General features: G+C 37.8%; 1 protein-coding gene across 2 annotated transcripts in view; it reads right to left on the reverse strand.

Moving 5' to 3' along the window:
* RAB5B (RAB5B, member RAS oncogene family) overlaps positions 1–17,278 on the reverse strand; it is a 28,746-nt gene extending 11,468 nt beyond the window's left edge. Inside the window, exons 1-2 of one of the 2 annotated variants that reach the window (XM_070937753.1) lie at positions 17,256–17,278; positions 1,724–2,026 (exon numbers count right to left, since the gene is read on the reverse strand). In XM_070937753.1, coding sequence (XP_070793854.1) covers positions 1,724–1,886 — 163 coding nt within the window. In that variant the 5' untranslated portion in view covers positions 1,887–2,026; positions 17,256–17,278. The other variant, XM_070937752.1, reaches the window with a different exon arrangement.
* Positions 17,279–20,349: the final 3,071 nt, after the last annotated feature.

Genomic DNA, 20,349 nt, shown 5'->3' on the forward strand with positions numbered 1-20,349 from the left:
TTTGCTTTCCCCATGACTCAGAATCCAGAAACGTCAGTGCAGCACTGGATGAAGGATGCAGAGTATGTAAACTTTTGATCAGGGTCATTTGGGTAGTTTCTTGTTGTCATTATGATTGAAAAAGAATAAACATAGTTGATTGATAATAAATGGCTTCAGCCAAACACTAACCATGAGTAAAAGAAAGATGTTCGTGTTATCATTCATATTCTCTGAAAAATGGCCAGGAAATCATAAATTCTGCCAGGGTATGTAAACTTATGAGCACAAATGGAGCCATCACATAACATTGGAAATAAAGAAAAAAGAAAACGTATGTATTTTTTCAATGTTGATTATAATTTAGGAAATCAATATTACAAGTATATATTTTTTTCAAAGTAAAATGTAGCATTGGAATAGAAAAAAACAATACACTGAAACATATAGTGCATTCAGAAAGTATTCAGACCCCCTTCACTTTTGTCAATTTTGTTATGCTGCAGCCTGATCCTACTGTTGCTGAAATTCATTTTTTCTCATTAATCTACTCAGTACCCCGAAATGACACAGTGAAAACAGAATTTTAGAAATGTCTGTAAATTTAATAAAATGAAAAAAATTGAAATAATCAGTGTATTAGACTGTATCTCATCACTATCCCACTGAAATTCTTGACAATGAGAAACAGAATACTTTGGGATGAATTAGGAAGCATAAAAATAAATCTTGATGTCCTAAGGGAGGCTATGAATTAATATAGCAAGGGCAGCATCTAGGGCCGTGATGGTGAACCTATGGCATGTATGTCCCATATCAGTGGGCACGCGAGTTCAGTTCCGCTGATTTTCGGACCTTCTGGGCCCACCAGAAGTAGGGAAACAGGTTGTTTCCTGCCTCCGGAGGGCCTTGGGTGATGGTGGGGAAGGCCCATTGTTCTCTCTCACCTGGCTCCAGAGCCTTTCTAGGAGTCTGAGGAAGGTGAAAACAGCCCACCCCAGAGGCCCTCCAGAGGCCAGAGACAGCCCATTTGCCAACTTCCGGTAGAACCGGAAGGCCCGTTTTTTGTTCTCCCCAGCCTCCAGTCTCTCTCTAGGAGTCTGGGGAGGGCAGAAGCGGCCTTCCCCACCTCACCGGAGGTCCTCCGGAGGCCAACAACGGCCCATTTGCCAACTTCCAGTCCCACCGGAAGTTGGCAAACGGGCCAATTTTGGCCTCCGGACTCCTAGAGAGGCTCTGGAGCCAGGTGAGAGAGAAAAACGGGCCTACCAGGCCATTGCATGCCAGGAACAATGTGTGTGTGTGTGTGTGTGTGTGTGTGTGTGTGTGTGTGTGTGTGTGTGTGTGTGTCGCACACACGGGGCCCATATAATTATGGGTGTGGGCACGCATGAGTGCGATCCTCCACCCCTCCCTTCCTGGCATGCGATGGCAAAAAGGTTAGCCATCACTGATCTAGGGAGTATTTAAACCAGGGGTCGACAATTAATTTTCCAAGGGCCCACATGGGAAACTGATAAAACTGTTGTGGAGGGGCATTGCCGCTCGTCATCCCACTCCGTTGCTGCCCCCTCACCGCCACCCTGAAGCCCCATTCTCCCCCACCCCGCTGCCACAGACTGAACTAGAATCCCTCATGGACTGCGTGTTGCCCACGTCATAATATGCCCAGGTGTGATCTAACGTTTTAGCTATATATGTTCCTCCTTGGAAAAAGAAAGACTACATGCAGAAGCCTCCTTACCTCCAATGGTGCTCTCTTGGTATTCATGGAACTGCCCCTTGACAAAACGCAGCACCAGGCTGGACTTGCCTACCGCTGATTCACCCAACAGTACTAGCTTGAATTGGCAGATCTTGCTGGCTTGCGACTGCCCATTCGGCCTGGCAGCTCCTCTGCTGGTCATGGCCTAGACTCCAAGAGCAACGGGTGCTCCAGCCAATGCAAAGAACTACCACCGCTGACCAGAGTTTGACACGCAGGAATCTTTTGCCCCACCTGCTTCAAACAGGATGACAATTTCTTCCAGTACCAAGTAGCTGACTTCTGAAATAAGAAATAGTTTAATTAATGTTTTAATCTGTGAAGGGGACCAGAAAGATTTGAATTTGGCTCTAGTGCAAATATATTAAGGATGAGTTGGGAGAACTGAGTAACAAAATTACTTCAATGTAATTAAGTGACATTGAGATAACCAGATTAGTTTTTCCATGTATGAAATGAAAAAAGCAACTGCAAGCTGCCTAGAGTCACCATGACCAAATAGACAGCTGTATACATTTTCCAAAATAAATAAAAATAAATAAAAGAACTTGCAAGCACAGATATATTATTCTTTCTCCCTTGTTTTATGTGTAACAATGTTTAGCCCATAAGCAGACCAGACCATCCGAGCCAATTAAAATTAACTCAGCAAAAAAGCAGATTAGATTCTTGCTAGTATTTTACCTAAGCACCACACATAGGAATCGAAACTCTGAAGTCCCAGTGCCCAATCTTTAAGAAACAAATTATTTTTCAAATGGACCACGGCAGAAACCAAACCTTTAAAAATATCAGCCTTCCATAGTAAAAGCTAGAAAGAAAGCACCACCATGTGTGTGTTGAATCTCTGTGATCAATGAGTCAGCAACTCATGCAGATCTCTTGCTTGCTTGCATTCCTTAAGGTGTAGCAAGCAGCTCTTGGCATGGAATGTCTGTCACATCATGTGATGACCAGAGAAAGACCTAAAGGACTACATCATTGAACTCGGACAAATATTACATTAGAACAGCGCTTAACATCTCGGTGTTATTAGAAATCTGGCCAAGATTTATAGGCAAACTGTCTATGCAAACTTCATTAATGTAGAAAGATCACTTTTCATCATTTTTTTTTTTCAGGCGAATTTTTCTCCATACTCAATCTGATTTAAAGATTAATGTTTGCATTGGAATAAAATTAATGACATATACAGAAACTGAGCTTTGCAAATTCCTAGGGACCTCATTATTACAGCATTTTTGAGAATTATCTGAGAATAAATTAGATCACAATTGTAAAGTCCTCAAAATCCATCAAGAAGCTCCAGTTTCCCACTGCATTCATCTGACACCACTAAGACATACATTTTTCCCAGAACAAACTGTTATCTTTGGCATAAATAACCACATATTAAATTAATTGAACTTGCTACCTGCCCAATTCTTTCTATTTTAAATTCTATTATTGTTCTGTATTCACAAACAGAAAAAGAAACCAAATCATAATGAAAGCTTAGAAAAAAAAACAGGAATGAACTTCTGACCCCCAGTAAGTCAACTAGCATCTTAGTATGTCTACACTGCAGGGAACTCTATGGTATGATTTACTGTATTTTTCGGAGTATAAGACACACCTTTCTCCCCCCTAAAAGGGGGTGAAAATTTAGGTGCATCTTATACACCGAATTTAGCCCTGCCCACCACCCCCATCTTTTGGCCTCTGCCTCACAGCAGTTACCTCTTTGCAAGCTAACAGCAAGAAAAAACAGCTCCTTTCAGCTTCAGCACAGTCTAATTAGCACAAGTTGATTGGATCCACCTCCCGACTCTCAGCTGATTTGTTCTCAGCTGTTTTGCGCAGGGCTCTGCTGCTTGCTGCAAAGAGGTAAATTGCTGGAGCAGATTTTTTTTTCCTTGTACTAATCAAACTATGCTGAAAATGAAAATAAAAGTAAAAGATAGGTGGGTCTTATACGAAAAATACGGTACATATGATGCAAGATGTATTTAGAACAGAACTTCTCTGCTTTCTGCTCTTTAGAGTCCACTTGAAGAGAAAACTAAAAATTACGAAGGCCAGGCAATTCCTAATATGACAAGTATAGGAAACTATTATTGAAAGAAATGTTTAGTAAGAAGAAAACTAATCTATTACTTGCATGCTTTCTTTACCTTTTTGATCTCTTCAATCTTTTTTCAATCAAATTTCAAGCTATTTGTAAATTCTTTTTCTATTGTCAGAATGGAAGCAAGGAGGCAAGAAAAAGGTATGTCTCTGGCTCTACAAAGCAATGCTGGACCCAGTTCATTTTGAGAAATGCTGGCACAGTATGCTGTACAAATTCACCCACTATAACTTAGCATACTATTCAAACCAACCATTAAGGCCTGTTCAACAATGGCTTAAATTTTCTCTGTATACAAGTATACAGGTAGTCCTCAACTTATAACCACAATGGAGCCAGAATTTCAGTTAAGTGAGACATTTGTTAAATGAGTTTTGCCCCGTTTTACGAACTTTCTTGCCAGTTATTAAGTGAACCATTGCAGTTGTTAAATTAGTAACCCAGTTGTTAAGTGAATCTGGCCTCCCCATTGATTTTGCTTGTCAGTAGGTTGCAAAAGAGGATCACATGACCTTGGGACACAGCAATAGTCATAAATATAAGTCAGTTGTCAAGCATCTGAATTTTGAACATGTGATCATGGGGATGCTACAAAGGTTGAAAGTGTGAAAAACGGCCATAAGTAACTTTTGTACTATTGTAACTCCAAACAGTCACTAAATAAACTGTTGTAAGTCGAGGATATATACCTGTATATATTAAAATTATATATCGATAATATATAATTTTATTTATGTATTGCTTTTTTATATTTACTTACTTCTGATTATGTGCTCAATCAAGTTGTTATTAATTCTAAGCAACAGCATAGTTTTGGTAAGCTTATTTATTGTATTAGATGATAAACAATGGTTTATGAAGCACAATGGCTGAATTCCCATTAGGTTTACAACATATTAAGTTTTAGCACTATGCTGATTACAGTATAAATTGTGTTTAGATTTTCAGAGGGTTGTTCATTTTCCTTTGTATATGTGAATGGGAGCAAAGAAGTCATAACTTGTTCTATGACAATGATCTCATTCTTGAAACCATGTTTTAATGTTCAGTTATTGATTGTAGTTGAGATATGAAATAAAATAGAAATGGGCTTCAAGGCTTATGGTTGAGATATGTTCTCCACCAAAGCAACCCACAGAAATACAAGACAGGAAAAAGCTAAAGAAAGGAGGAAAATGAACTAGGAACCGGCTGAACAAGTTTATTATTTTGCTTATCTGCAGGACTGATCCTGGCTCTGCAAATCATAGTTCAGCACAATGCATGAATGCAGCCAATAAGTAACTTTCATATATCATCTAGATCAGGGATATCAAACTGGCAGCACACAGGCCGGATGCATCACAAGCAGGCCACGCCCACCTCCCATGAAGGGGAAAACGTTGTGATACATCATGTGACAGCAACATGACACGGCGAGTTTGACACCCGAGATCTAGGTGCTTTGAATAGAGATGTGCAGTCAAGAAATGAAAATCTACCAACAATTATGAATTCAGATTTTCTAATAACAAGATTCTACTTGCAATATAATGGTAGTTTGGTGTAAGACTTCTGAAAATGCAGAATATACTGTACATATTTTGAAATGTGGATAAATTCTGTTTGGATGTATGTTCTCCAATATTTAAGAATTTATTCCAAAGTTTCATTGGGAGCAGTAAGATAATATAAGGGGAAACTGTAAGCCAAAACAAAAGTACAATTACCATCAGACAACTGAAAATAATACTAAGACATTTCCTGACTTTTAAGATTTTAGGAAATTACTCATGCAACAAAACATTATAACATTGGAAATATTAAAAATAAATATTTGAAAAATGGAGCCAGAAACTATTAACTACAATATCAAAACTGTCAGTAATGATGTCTGCTTCTATGGACTATATCCAAAAGAAGTTAAGGAAGGAATGACAGATGTGGGAAAAACTTATCTAACAAGACAGAGAAAGTACCAAAAGTGGAACTACAAATGACAGGCGAAACGAATGATATTGAAAATGATGTTTTACTGGATATATAAAAGAAACTGACCGCAGTTGTAAGAATGAAAGGGGAAATATAAATGATGAATCAAGAAATGACTTGGAAAATGCCTTCTTAGTGGATTTACAAAAGAGGCTTGTGAAAGCCTTGAAGAAATCTGGGTGATGAGATAAAAAAGAATTGAAATAAAATCCTACGACTATATTTGATTGAGTTAAAGATTAAGACTGTTAACAATAAAAGAGTTTATTTACTGTTAAGAGTTGATTTATTTAATCAAGGTTGAAATAACACTATTAGGTCTTGCAATCCTGTATGGACTTTTTGCTGGATTGAAAACTTGATGTTTTATGGATTTGATATAGATAAAGGATGGCATATGGAACAAAGAGATATCTGTTTAACTTTATGGGAGTGAGAAGTTATTAAGTCTGTTTATCTCTGTTGTGATGAAGATTTCAAATCACTTTATATAATACCTTTCTTTGTCTTTTTTTGCACTTATTTTTCTCTTTTCTTCTCTTTCTCCAAGTTTAGTTTGTATTAGTTTTTAACGTAACGTAATCAAAACTCTTAATGTTTTTTAAAGGAAATTACTCATGTAGCTTTGTTTTTGCAATTGTGGCCTGATTCATACAGTGCATTAAGCTCTATTCTTGTATAGAGTGTGGCATAAACTCACTGTTATAATTTATTAAAATTATACATAGCATAATGTGGAAAGCCTGTTACTATGAGATTAATCTAAAAGTGGAGATCAAACCCAATACAATATTCAAGCATTGTCAAAAAACTGCTGACATTACAACTGACAAAAAACCCTAATATGTAATTTTATAGTAGTTTTCTTTGCAGGCCACAAATAAATGCACTTTATTTGGAAGCCCTTTTAGCAAACACAAATTATGGATAGAAGCATTCCAATTTTCACATTCATTTTGTGCGCTTGACACAGGCTTCTGATTGGCCACATTGCTGGACTAGATTGATCTTTGATGGGATTCAGTAATTATCAATGGTATTCTTAGCTTACTCTGGTCAAATCAGTGCATTCTATATAGATTATTATATTATTACATTATAATCCATCTATTACTTTATAAATAACTCAAGGTGGTGAACATACCTAATACTCTTTCCTCCTCCTATTTTCCACACTACAACCATCCTGTGAGGTGGGTTGGGTTGAGAGTGACTGGCCCAAGGTCACCCAGCCGGCTTTCATGTCTTAGATGAAACTAGAGTTCACAGTCTCCTGGTTTCTAAGCTAGTCTAATGCATAGAACCAATATAAATCTTGGGCATGACAACCAAGAATTAAGTGGGCTGTCATTCAACATATTAAGAGAATCAGATTGAAGGAGGCCAAACTATATGCGCATCAAATGCAAGCAGGGGTAGAATTTACTGAACAAAAAACAAATCAGCAATGTATGGATGCACATGCCAAGACAGTCAGGTGTAGCTTTCTAAGCATCCATACAAACCTGGAAAAAAGTCCAATTAGTTTAACTTTTGGAGACAGCTGGTTTGTATGCACTTCAGCATGATGTGAAAAAGAACTTTTGAAAGAGTTCCATAGTCTTAGGGTCAGGTAAACTATTAGATGTCATCCAGTAACTTTAAATACAGCTAAATCTTTTTTAAGACCTACATTTAAGTATAAAACAGCTGAAAAATGAAGGTGTTGGCACCATACTTCTTAGACAAGCTTCAGATAGCTGATAGCATAGTCTAGTCTATTCTAGCACAAACTGGCGGACACGTTATGCTGCAATCACTTAAATTTTCCAAAATATTCCTAGACTTGTCTGACTTATCTAGCAGTTCACTTATGGTCACAGTATGAACCTACTGTATAGAATCATTACTTAAATGTTAGAAAAAAAAATTATAGCACACAGGAGTTCATCCAATTTGCTTCCATTTGACAGTGTTACAGGTTAGATATTAAAGGTAAATTATATCATTCCACAAAAATATTGTAAAATAACTTATTTGGTATTAATTAAATTAAAATACTTTAATTAAAAGTATTGTGGCAGTATTTCTTTACCAGAAATATCTCAAAGAAATAGAAGAAACTGCCAGAATGGTTTCTGTTCTGAAATCTTTCCTAGAAATTATTTTAGGAAGTCTTTTTTTTTTTTAACAGTCATCCTTATAGCAAAGTCAAAGTCCATTTTCTTATTCAGCAGAAACACAGGACTAGCATATTTTGCCTTGAGACTTTGCTATATCTGCTGCAACAGGCATCAAAATGCCTTCTAGGTAATTTAATCAGGCATTTTTAGAGGTGATCTGATTAGAAACGTTGTTACTAACTGTGCAAAGCTATTACATACTGACTACAAGCCAGAATAACAAGAATTTATCAGCTACATTCCAGTTAGAGGCAAGGTACAGGCTGAAATGAAAACTCAGTATAAAGATTAATATTTCAAACACCCATGTATAAACATATTGGCTGGACAAATAACTGAATTAATAATGACATAGGTATATTCATCCCTTTTGGGATAAGCAACCTTATTTATGTAGGGGAAAAAATAAGCAGTAAGGCAAAGAAAAAACAGGAAAGAAGAAAAAATCTGACTAGATTTATTTGACACTGGCATGATTCACTATACCTCACCATACTTTTCTAACCTTGGTTCCAGTATATCTATGCAATATTTCATAGACTGACTTTTCTTTGAACTTCTCATATTTGTTTTTAAGGATTCCATCAATCATCTCTTTTATCCATTCCTTTTCTCACATTTCAATCTTTCTTCAAATATTTATTTTATAATTCAGCGCTCATTTATTTTCACAATATGTTTTATAGGTAGTCCTCAACTTATAATTGAGCCCAGAATTTTGGTGATAAGTCATTGTTGTCATAAGACACATGACCAGATTCAATTGTATAACCATATTTATAAGTGAATCTGCAGTCATTAAACATGGTCATAAATCTGAATACAGCTTATCCAATGCATATTGTTTTGCTAGAAAATAGTAAAAAACTTTCACAACAAGCAATCACATGACCACACTATAATCGGTCATAGCAATAAGACTTATATACCGCTTCACAGTGCTTACAGCTCTCTCTAAGCGGTTTATAGAGTCAGCCTATTGCCCCCAACAATCTTGAGTCCTCATTTTACTCACCTCAGAAGGATGGAAGGCTGAGTCAACCTTGAACAAGTGAGAATTGAACTGCCGAACTGCAGCCAGCAGTCAGCAGAAGTAGCCTGAAGTACTGCACTCTAACCACTGCGCCACAACAGCTCATTAATTGCAGGTTGCTTGCTAAGCACTCAAAATGCAAAATCACAGGAATAGGGATTAGGAATTATAAATTAACGATGTCAACTGCATATAAAGAAAATCTTTATAAAATGTTTTATAGATGGCATTTTTCACCCACAAGGTTGGCAAAGATGTTTAAGGACATGTCCACTAAATGTTGGAAATGTCATCAGATACCTGGTTCGTATTATCATATGTGGTGGACATCCCCAAAAGCAAAAAAAAAAAAAAAATTGGATAAAAATACACACAGTTGGAAAAAATGATAAAGCAACATATAGATTTAAAATCAGAAATATTTTTGTTGGGCATTTTACCGGATAAGTATAACAAGGGGAATACATATTTGAATTTACATGTATTAACTGCAGCTAGAATTGTATTTGCACAACAATGGAAAAGTGAAGAGATCCCTACAGATGAAAATGTGATTAAAAAAATATTAGAATGTGCAGAAATGGATAGACTAACACTTACAGTTAAGGAAAAGGAAGAAACTGAATACTTTTTGACATAAGACTTATTTTATCAATGGCTAGCCAATAAAAACAGAAGTTAGAAACATGTAGATATAAGAAAAGGACTAATGATACAAGGGAGGTTTGTTATTATTATTGAACTAATACCAATGTAATGAATATTGTTGTAAACACTTTATTTCCTAAAAATATTTGTGCTCAGACAACAGTTTAACTAAATATGGAATTCTTATGTTATAAAATAAAAAATATATTTTAAAAATGCAATCACGTGACCATGGGGGGGAGTGTCGTCAGGTAGTGGTGTGTAGTCATAACTTCAAGAAGTCATAATTTTTGAATGTTGTAACTTTGAACGGTCATTATGCAACTGGTCATAAGTCAAGGACTACTGATAGATCTTTCAATAGTTCATCCAATTTATCCTATATGAAATTTATTTGGCATCAAATGTGATGTCATATCTTTCATACAACCCAAAAGCTTGCACTGCCTTGATTTTTCACCATAAGTTACCCAGCTTCTTGGGTTATGATATCTCTGTATTATCCAGGGAAGCAGAACACGTTGACTTATGGAAGCAAAGCCTTTCTGAAGTTGGTTGGGCACTGAATTATCCACCCTTCTCTGTTAATACCGGATGAAAATAGTCTCTGTGGTTTGTGCTATTAATCATCCCGATTCTAAAAGTGTGGAAACACAGGAAATTAGCACGTCACTCAAAGACAATTCAGCAGCGGGTGACATCACCAATCTTATCATTAGCAATCAGAATTAAAAGGAATGTCAGACTAAAAGCAAGGAGAATCAAAGATTTGATATCTTTGAAAGACACTGGGCAAATGGAAATTTATCGTTAAAATGATTAGTTTTGCTTCTGAAGCAAAACACTACTAAATAAATTAACACTAATAAATAAAAAGCAGAAAGCAAGTAAAGAAATTATCATGTACGACATAGGATTATTTCTGCCCTTTTCTTTGTTGGAATTCCTAATGACGATTAACTATTTGAATGCAGAAAAAAAGCTGAAATTGCTAGTAGTTCCTTGGAATTTTTTCCCTTATATAATGTAAAATTGATTCTGATTTCACTCTTCATTCTACATTAGATGTACACTAGATTCCTATACTATACATCTAAGATGGCTGATAATGGAAAAGTCAAGCATTTTAACTTATCCACCAAATGCTAAAGCTTCTAGTTTTTTGTAAGCTTGTATAAGAAGAAGTCCAGAATTAAGTTTCATTTGTCTTGGGAGATATGTTCACCAGCCATTATTCATTATTTATGTTCATTATTTACAAAGAATGTTATTTTTTGAGTCATTTTATAATTCTACACAGCCAATGTTAGAACTAAACTGGAGTCTTTGATTATAGCTCCTTTGTTAGCCATGAGATTCTTATGTTTAGAGATTCCACTGATGGCTTTTCCCTAGAAAGGTAGCATACAATATTTAAAATATAATGATAGATTTGATTATGGTTGCTTCAGTTAACAACAAATGGTTCTAGATCACTTCCCTTGGTCCCTTGTGATTAAAATTTAATTCGTAGGAAATAAAGGTTTTTTCAGATACAGTGTTTAAAGATCTGGGTAGGTTCTACAGACAGTCCAACAAGTTCTGTTCCCTAGCTCCGTCTTTAAGCCAAAATTTGTTATTTAAGTTGAAACAGGTTATTGTAGTTGTATTTTTGCACATCAGGGATGCTCAGTACAGCAACTAAGTTGTTTACAATTTTAAGTTTCATACTTAAAACTGAGTTAGAGGGAAGAGGCTTCCAGCAAGGAGAGCCCCAATTCAACCACTGGGATTCAATCTTTTACCATTCTAAAGGCAAAGTAATCTGACTCAAAATGGTGGATAGCATTCTCCTTCCTTGAGCCGATGAATCTCTGAAGCCACACAATGCTTCCATGACCCATTGAAAACAGACTATATACTCTATTAAAAACGCATGCACTATTTCATGACATTCATGAAAGCATTATGCAGCTTCAGAGGTTTGACTCAAAGAAGGAATTGTCTTTAAGATCAACATTTTTAACCTTGGACTTCCTGGGAAAAATATTTTCATAATAATACTAGACTAATGTTCAACTCATCAATTTTATATGCCTAAATAATTCTGTCCTTAAGATTATTTTATTCCATTTTTATGAAGACAACTCACCTATCATTTCACTCATATATATAATCCATAATTTAGCTGAATACAAGTTTGTAGAGATTTGTCAAAACAAGATTCATATCTTTTCTGTTACACTGGAAGTGGTGTGTCATTATTATTTCAATTCAAAACCACTGTTTTAACAAACCACTACTGTCAGCAGTAGTTCACGAGTCCACTCTGATTTTTCTGCAACTCACTCAAAACCTGGCAGAGTGTTCTTCTGAACAACTTGTATTTCCTTCTGACTAATTTAGAACTGGAAAAAATAAGATTAACACTTCCTATCTTGCTCCAGTGAAGGTCCTTTCTGAACTATATATATTAGGCAATTTTCTGCAGGAAGAGAAACCCTCCTTGGACACAGAGTAAAGAAATTTAGCAAAGAAACTCTAACCTTTGGACAGCAAAGATACAGAAGATAATGTGGTAAACTGGACACAACATGGATAGTAATGATTTTTTATGTATGGAGCATTAATTAAGAAGGAACAAGCATTTACTTTTGCCAGTATTAATGAGTTAAACCTATTAACCATTTGTGCATGTGTTTGTTAAAAGTAAATCTTTCTTTTACTATCTTGATACCAGTTGCTACTACTACATCCAAAACGTAAATCAGAATGGCCTTCTTTTCAGAAATCCTTCCTTTTATAAATTCTATTCTGAAAATACATTTAACCACCATTAAGATATTGAAATAACTGAGGTTGAGACCATTTTACAATCTACCTCTTGGGTATGAAGTTTTGAGCTTTATTTACAGCTAAACAAGTTAGTTTTGAGGTGCTGAAACTAAGAACATTTTAGATATACTAAGTATGGAAAATTGTGCTTGAATTCCCATAGAAATTCCCACCCTGGTAACCTTGGACTCTTTGCAAAGTTTAGTACATTGAATACATTGTTCAAGTAATGAAGATTGGATTTTTCACAAAGAGGTCCTACAGAAATATAATCCACACTATTGTTTTATTATATATGCTTCTCTAAAGGCTAGGCAAAAACATGCTAAGTGATTAGAATAATAAGTAATTGAGTCTCCTAATTTCAGGTCCAATAAGTGATGGACTTTGTCCTGAAGATGAACTTTCCTCTATCTTAAGCAGAAATATATATTTTAACACTTGCAACTAGCTATATTTCCACTATATATATGCCAACATATATTCAAGGACAAATCTAGATGATTTGAAATCATTGTCCTAGCTTGAGAGTCTTTACATACTAACACAGCAAGATGGGAAACTGACGTTTGATGTGTATATTATATTAGAGCTTAAGAACTAGATGCAGAAAGTGGTTGAGTTATTACCTCAGACTCTTCATTTTAGGAATCGCAAAGCCTATTTCACTGATCTGTTAGCAAAATTGTGGCAATATGAAATGAACCATCAGATATGTCATTTTTAATTTAAAAAATGACTCCCTAACAATATTTGCAATATATTCTTTAAAGATCTGATTATATGCAAGGATATCTTGTAGAGTACCTATTCAGCATTAACATTAATATTTTTCTCAGTTTACAGGAGTAGCGTATCTCCACACTAGCTAGACCTAACTGAATTGACAAGGTAGACAAGCAATTGTTTAGTGTGCATTAAAGCAGCAAATACACTGGAGAACTCTAGCTAACACAAACTGTCATTAATTTCAAACCACTATGTATAAACATGCCACCTTCTTTTATTCTAAAGAAAAATGACCCTTTTCTGCCTGAAATCAAGAACATTCACCTTTGTAAATATTTATCCATGTATATGATTATATATGCCTCTCCATCCTAAGGCACAATTTCCCTTTAATTGCCTAAGCAGACCTGCTCAGTTAGTAAAGTTATGTAAGAGTCATATATAGGTAAGTAGTACAATATGCAAGTAGCATGTATATAGGTGATGTGCATAAAACAGGGATAATAAAAAGATCTGGTAGCATACATGCTACACATTAAAAAGGAATTTAAAAAGTTCTTAAAAAGGAAATGTTTGATTTCAAGAAGTTGAAGTTGATAACACTAAAAATATCTAATTAAAGTATTCAATTACATTTGCTGGCCTTCAGTTCAATAAAATTATTACTGTGCAGTTCCTTGGACATCTTTTCTACCACTTAAGTTCTATATTGTTGAATTTTGACAAGCTAGAGAGAATCTGAGACTGTTTCCAACTGCTTGAACATTCAACCTACCACTGTAATTGGTTCTCTTTCCCATTTGGATGAACTCCTTAGTAACATTAAGTCTGTTAGTATGAGAGAATCTATATAAAAATACATTCCACCTTTGCAAGTGACCCCTAAAAGCAATACCTCATTTTCTAAGAAGAGCTGATAATAGCAAGCAAATGTTGCTACTACTCCAATATTTACATTGCTTTCAAGAAGTTCAAAATAATACTTGTTATACCACAGTCCTAAAATGATTAGCCCCTACCTTTTTTTAAGTAGGTTCTTTCCTTATATCCTGATCAAGAGAGAACCACTATCCAGATTCATGTTGCAAACCTAAACAGAAAGGCTACTTCATGTTCATGGAACTCATTGTACACAGAGCTCATATTATTTAAAAACGGATTCAATATTAGGTTGCCTCTTTGCTGACAAGAGATAAAAAATAAAACAAATTAATATACAAAGAAGAAAGAAAATACAAGGGTTATTAAATCCTAGCAGGAATTACGAATTGCAAATATACCCAATACTTTACAGTTAGAGAGCTCCTTACCAACAAAAACTACCATTATCTTTTCACACAGATTAAGACAAAATACTTCACTTTCAAATAGCTCAAGTCAAGAAGTTGTCTGATTATACTATACAGGCCAACCAGGAGAAGGAACCCTAGTCTCCTAATATCAGTAAGGAATGATACAGACCCCAAGGTCAGTCTGCATTCTAAATTCAATTTATACTCAGAGAAAGCTTAAAAGCAAATTATGAAGATAACTTTCCCTTACTACATATAACACTTAAAGCATAACCGTAAAATCCATTAAAGCTTTTAATTTCTTTCTTGTGATCAGTATTAGCATACAATTAGCAAATTACCCAGTTTACCTTTGTAACAAAAAAAAGAAGGATGTGTTTCCAAGATGAAGAGCTTCTAGTTTTTAGATTCCAAGGTGTATGTCATATAAAGTGACATTAAAAGCACTATTTTCCACAATGGGAAAGAGATTTGTTATCAGTAAAAAATACTATTATGCAAAACTAGTGATGGGGCATTTTTAGAGCTCGTAAGCAAATGCACACCTATAGACAGTAGGAAGACAGTTCTTTTGCAAAGAAAGAACTAAATATACAGACAAAAATGGAAGGATGAAATTTGAAACCAAATATGTAATCTAAGAATCTAAATATAACTTTAAAATTATAATTTTAATGGAGGAAAAAGACAAGTGCAGTGTCAAACTGAAAATGGAAGACACAGTACTGGCCAAAAATTTGGATCCATGAGTCCACTCACCATCAATCTTAAGTAATAGTAATGCACCTCTACACTAATTTATCATTTTAGTCAGGTCTTGTAAATACACATTTATTCTCGTATACATTCTTTGATCTCAGTTATACTGATAATACTCTCATCTCATCAAGATCTTAGAAAAATCACTTCCCTGCTTAACAAAAAAAGTTGCAACAATGGCTAAGAACAATAATGATAAAACTAGAGAAATTTTGTGAAGATTAAAAGAAAGTTTCTCACCATTAAACAACATAAAAGTTTACTGCTAAACTTCAAGAGTGTATCCTTCATAATATCTACTATACCTGTGTGGATTCAGGATAAATCAATCTAGGAAATCACAATTCTTAAATAAGCCATAATAAAGTATATCGAAATTCATTCACTTATTCTTCATAACTGCACACATCTTAGTTTTAAGCTTGGTATCAATGCATTTCCATCAGCTATCAAATAGTGTCTTTTGGATGTAGGATACATTAAGCACTGCATCTTGGCTTAAGTCTATTTCTCATACTGATTTAATAAGGAACATCTGCGCTCCTTGCCTCTTCCCTTTAGTTTTCTGGGCAGCTTTCCCACATCAAATGCATTTTTAATGGAGTACAACTTTAAGGAAAAAGAACCTTAAAGCATCCATGAAGCCTCAATATGCCTTTCAGAGCTTAATTACAAGGATTAGTAAAAAGCATCACACATGCCTATCTATTACCATAAATTTAAGCCGAATCACAGACACTCTGTGATTGCTGACCATGCTAATCGGTAAATCTTCTTCGAAAGGGCAAAACCATTTGCCCCTCCTAGGTGACTTACATTTAAGAAAGAAACCATAATTGATCAAGAAACCCATGGAAGGGGTGGGGGAGGGGGGAATTCAGTGCTATGAGAAAACATAAATCTTTCAACAGAAAGACAAACGGGCAAAGAAAGCGTTTAACAAGTCAGGCAACCAAGCTCGGATCGTACAACAGCTAGCAAAATGTTAAAACAACTGTTAAGTTCACCGGCTATCGCGGTAGTACAAAGTTCTGCTTTCCCAACGCCAAGAAGGCAGGCTAGGAAGCTTTGATGGGTCCCTCCTACGCCAACCAGATTTCACTAACGAGTAAGCATGCAATCTATTCCCCACTAGCAATTCCTAACCTCTTTAAAACCAAGGCAAGCTTAACGATATCGAGCCGACTACGGTACGAGAGCGATCCCCTTCCGCAGAGTTTCTCTCTCTCAACTACGGATCGATTAATAAGCCCTGAACTCCTCACTAGGGCCCGTTTTATTATTCCGATCTCCACCCCACCCCCTGCCGCCGCCAGCATTTCCACCGAAGCAGCAAGTCTTCGTAACTCGGCCCGGTCGGTTCCCTACGTCAGAAAGGCCACACACAAACATCGCCCGGTAGAGCCAAGAGTCGCCATTCCGACGCGTACGTTCCCTTACGACGCTCGCGGCCCGGCGACCCCGCTTCAAACTCGGCCTCCTAGCCCAATTCTAACGTTAACCAACGTCCTTCACCCCTCAGGCTCGGCACCGTCCAGGCCTTTCGCTTCGCCCCACTTCGGGCTTTTCCTGGCCACCACCCTCCGTGTGGCACGTATCCATCCCTCCCAAGTTGGTAGCCGGTTGGAAAAGGGGCAGGCCCACCTCCACAAGACCCGCCAGGCCAGGGCCTCCAATTAACCTCCGTCCCCCCCCTCCCCCCGCGTCTCTCCCCCACAGCCACAAGGCCGCCCCGTCAGAAGGACTCGCTAGCCAAGCCCACTCCCCTCCTCTTGCTCCCCCCGCTGCCGGGACGAAGGGCCCAAGTCCATCCTGTAGCCCCCGCGTAGTCAAGCCACTGCGGTCTCAGGGAGCCACTTCCCAGGGAGCCAAAACGATCCGCCGAGAAGCCACCGGACAATCCGGCGCGGCCTAAGAGCCCCCACACAGGTACCTGAGACGGCACTGGCACCCCCCACTTCGCGGCCCTCGACTGTTTCGCACACAAACAAACTACCTCAACCAAACCCAACTCTGTGCCGGAAGGCGGAGTTAGGCTGCGTTCTAAACCAATGGCCGCTAGGCACCTGGGGCGCTAGAACGTGCTCTCGACCAATCGCCTGACGGGAAACCGCACCCTTGCCTCATCTAGCTAATTGGAACTCCGCGAAGGGAAGGACGGGCAAGCAGCTCTAAGCACCAATGCAGCGAAGGAGGCGGAATGGCGAGTTAAAAAGCTTCCCAGCCAATAGAAAAGACAATTGGGGTTTTAATGGACGAGTAAACCAGCCAGTAGAAAGGTTGCCGATTCGAGAGGTTTCATAAACAACAAATAAGGTGACCTAAGAGGGGCGGAGCCGTCCGGCGGGGCCAACCAATCACAGCTCGCTCTGTAGCTGATATTGCCCAATCGCAGATCACATGTCCTTCATACCTCCTAGCGAGAGGCCGAATTGACGGGAAGGTAGGTAGACGTGCACCGAACTTTCTTTGCCCAATCGGAGAGCTCACAATCTCCGGGAGCCAATTAGAAGCCACGAGGAATTTGAATGGCACAAGGAGGAGGGAAAAAAAGTTACTTCCGGGAGTCCTATGAACCTTGACACCCTCCCCCCCCCCAAATTGAGGCCGGGCGAGGTGGAATTCTAGGAACGGGAAATCATGTGGGGGGCGTGGCCAGAGCCGAGTCTGCCCGAGCCCCGGAAGCGTTGTTGCTGAAGTCGCAGGTTCTCTGCTCTCAGCGGGACGTGCTGCTTCTGAGTAACGCCCACAAGAGTCGTACAGCCGGCGAGATGCTGCTGCGCCGCAGAAAAGACGGGGTGGAGGGTGGGGGATAAATCCCGCTTTCCCTCCTGGGAGCTGCTCGTTGGTGTTCGAGGATCAGACTGCCGAGGCGCCTTCCCGGCGTCCCGCGGCCCTTTAACAAATTAACAGAGTTGGAAGGGACCTTAAAGGTCATCTAGTCCAACCCCCCCCCCCCCCCGCTCAAGCTGGAGACCAGGCGGCGGGTCGGTCAGTCCTCCGAATAGCATTAAAAAGAAAGGGTAGCCACAACGGTAGATCCCTGGGAGCAACTGGGGGGGAGGAAAGTATTAGGGAGACCGCGGCCCCTCTTTCATCATCTGAACTCGTCCTTTCCCCGCAGCCGAAAGGGAACGAAGCGAGTAGGGCGCGGAGCAAAATCCGCTTCTAAGTCTTTTCTGTCCGGGGAGCGAAATGGTAAATCAAGGGCCTTCCCCCCCCCTCCCCCGTGAATGAGACGGAGCCTTTTGTGGCCTTACTACGATTTTTCGTAACTGTCAGCAGCACCGATTCTGCTACGTCAAAATGAAAAGCTGAATAAGTTGGAAGACCTTTTTAAAAAACGATTCTATGGGACGTTACAGTTAAAAAGATAAGTACTAATACAAACTTTAAAAAAAATAGTGCATAAAAGAAGGAAAAAAACCAGTAAAAGAACAAAGAAATATTCCCCCTTCAACACAAATACTGGAATAAACCATTTTAATAACAGCATCAACAATCTTATCTTGACATACAGCAAATGCGCATATAACAAATGTTCTTTTTTTCTATGACTCATATCTATAGACAAATCTTTAAAGTCTCCTTGTTCAGGCCTGGTCAGCAAAAGTCCATTAAGAGTTATTAGGAATAATGTTATCTATTTTAACATTAATGAAATAAACCAACTTTATATTTCTTCCTTTTACTTAACAATCTTAAATCTTTAGTCCCTTCAAATTGGCCAGATTTTCATTTTTTCTGTGTCCCTTCTCAAAATCTTTCAAACAAGATTTAACAAGAATCCTTTGTAAAGCCCTTAGTGAGCTTTTCCAAGTTCTAAGAATGCAAAGGAGCTCCAAGCCATAATATCCCACTATCATGCCCCACGGTGGCTTGCTTTCTCCAGTCAAAAACCAAAATCTTCCACTCTTAGCCTGCAGAACATTCATCCAACCGCCTACTGAATCATTCAAATGCTTTGACAAGATTGGTATGAATGGCAATCTGGTTTCTGGAGAGCACGTTCTCTCCTAAATATCTCTATGCACACTCTTCTTCAATGTTCCTTATTGTGGACTTCTGACTACTGGTGCCACAGAAGAGTGTGTTGCAGACCTCTGTGATTACCCTAAGATTCTTGATGATGTTCTTAAGTATTTTTTGTTGGATCACCATTCCTGGGAAGAATGGTGCTATTGCACATTCTTCATTTATATGCTACCTATAGATTTTTTTTTTCTTGCCCAATAAGCTTTCATAACTCCCTTTTTGTGGTCCATAGATCTTTTGAGATCTGATTCACTTCCACAAACCTGTTGTGAAGCTTTATGCTAGTGGTAACTGTTTAGAAGGAAGGACCCTTCAGACTCAAAGATGATCATGTGATTGGAATATTTGACACAGTTTATTCTCTTAAAACAACAGATCACCCTATGATTTCACATGATTTACCAGAGAGAATGTGGTATTGTGGTTAAGATTCTGGGATAGGTGAAGGTAAACTCAGACAACTAATCCATTATTAGCCTTAGCAGGTGAGTAATTGACTGGGACATCATCTCAAAGTTGTGGAATAATGCATTTGGAGGACTTGAGAACTATTTAGACCAAGACTTATGAATTGGTACAATAGTAGTAGACCTACAGGTCGCACATTTTCATAGTTCAGTGGGACTCACCTTCATAACAATTTACATTTTCACAAGTCTCCTGGATAGAATTCAGGACTTGAGATTTGCAAAGAACATCCTGATCCCTGTATCTCTACTGAATCACATATTCTTGGATGTAAGCAAGAACATCCAATAAGCTTTGATTGAAAGTATTTGCCATTTGTAGCAAAAGACAAATATAGGTAAATCTTCAATTTATGACTAATTAAGCCCGGAATCATGGTTAAGGTGTCATTAAGCAGGTCCCCATGTAGCTGCATCGATTTAATGACCTTTTTTTTTTGCAGTAATTTTTTTTGTTTTGTTTTGTTTTGTCAGAATCCAAAAGTAAGTGCTGGAAACTGGCAAAAACATTAAAAAACATTGGAGCCATGTGACTACAGGACACTACAGCCAGCCATAAATGTAAAACGCCCTGAGTCTTCAGAGAGG

Source organism: Pituophis catenifer, unplaced genomic scaffold (assembly GCF_029215685.1).
Source record: "Pituophis catenifer annectens isolate HBS135680 unplaced genomic scaffold, rPitCat1.0.hap2 SCAF_2, whole genome shotgun sequence".
NCBI classification, from domain to species: domain Eukaryota; kingdom Metazoa; phylum Chordata; class Lepidosauria; order Squamata; family Colubridae; genus Pituophis; species Pituophis catenifer.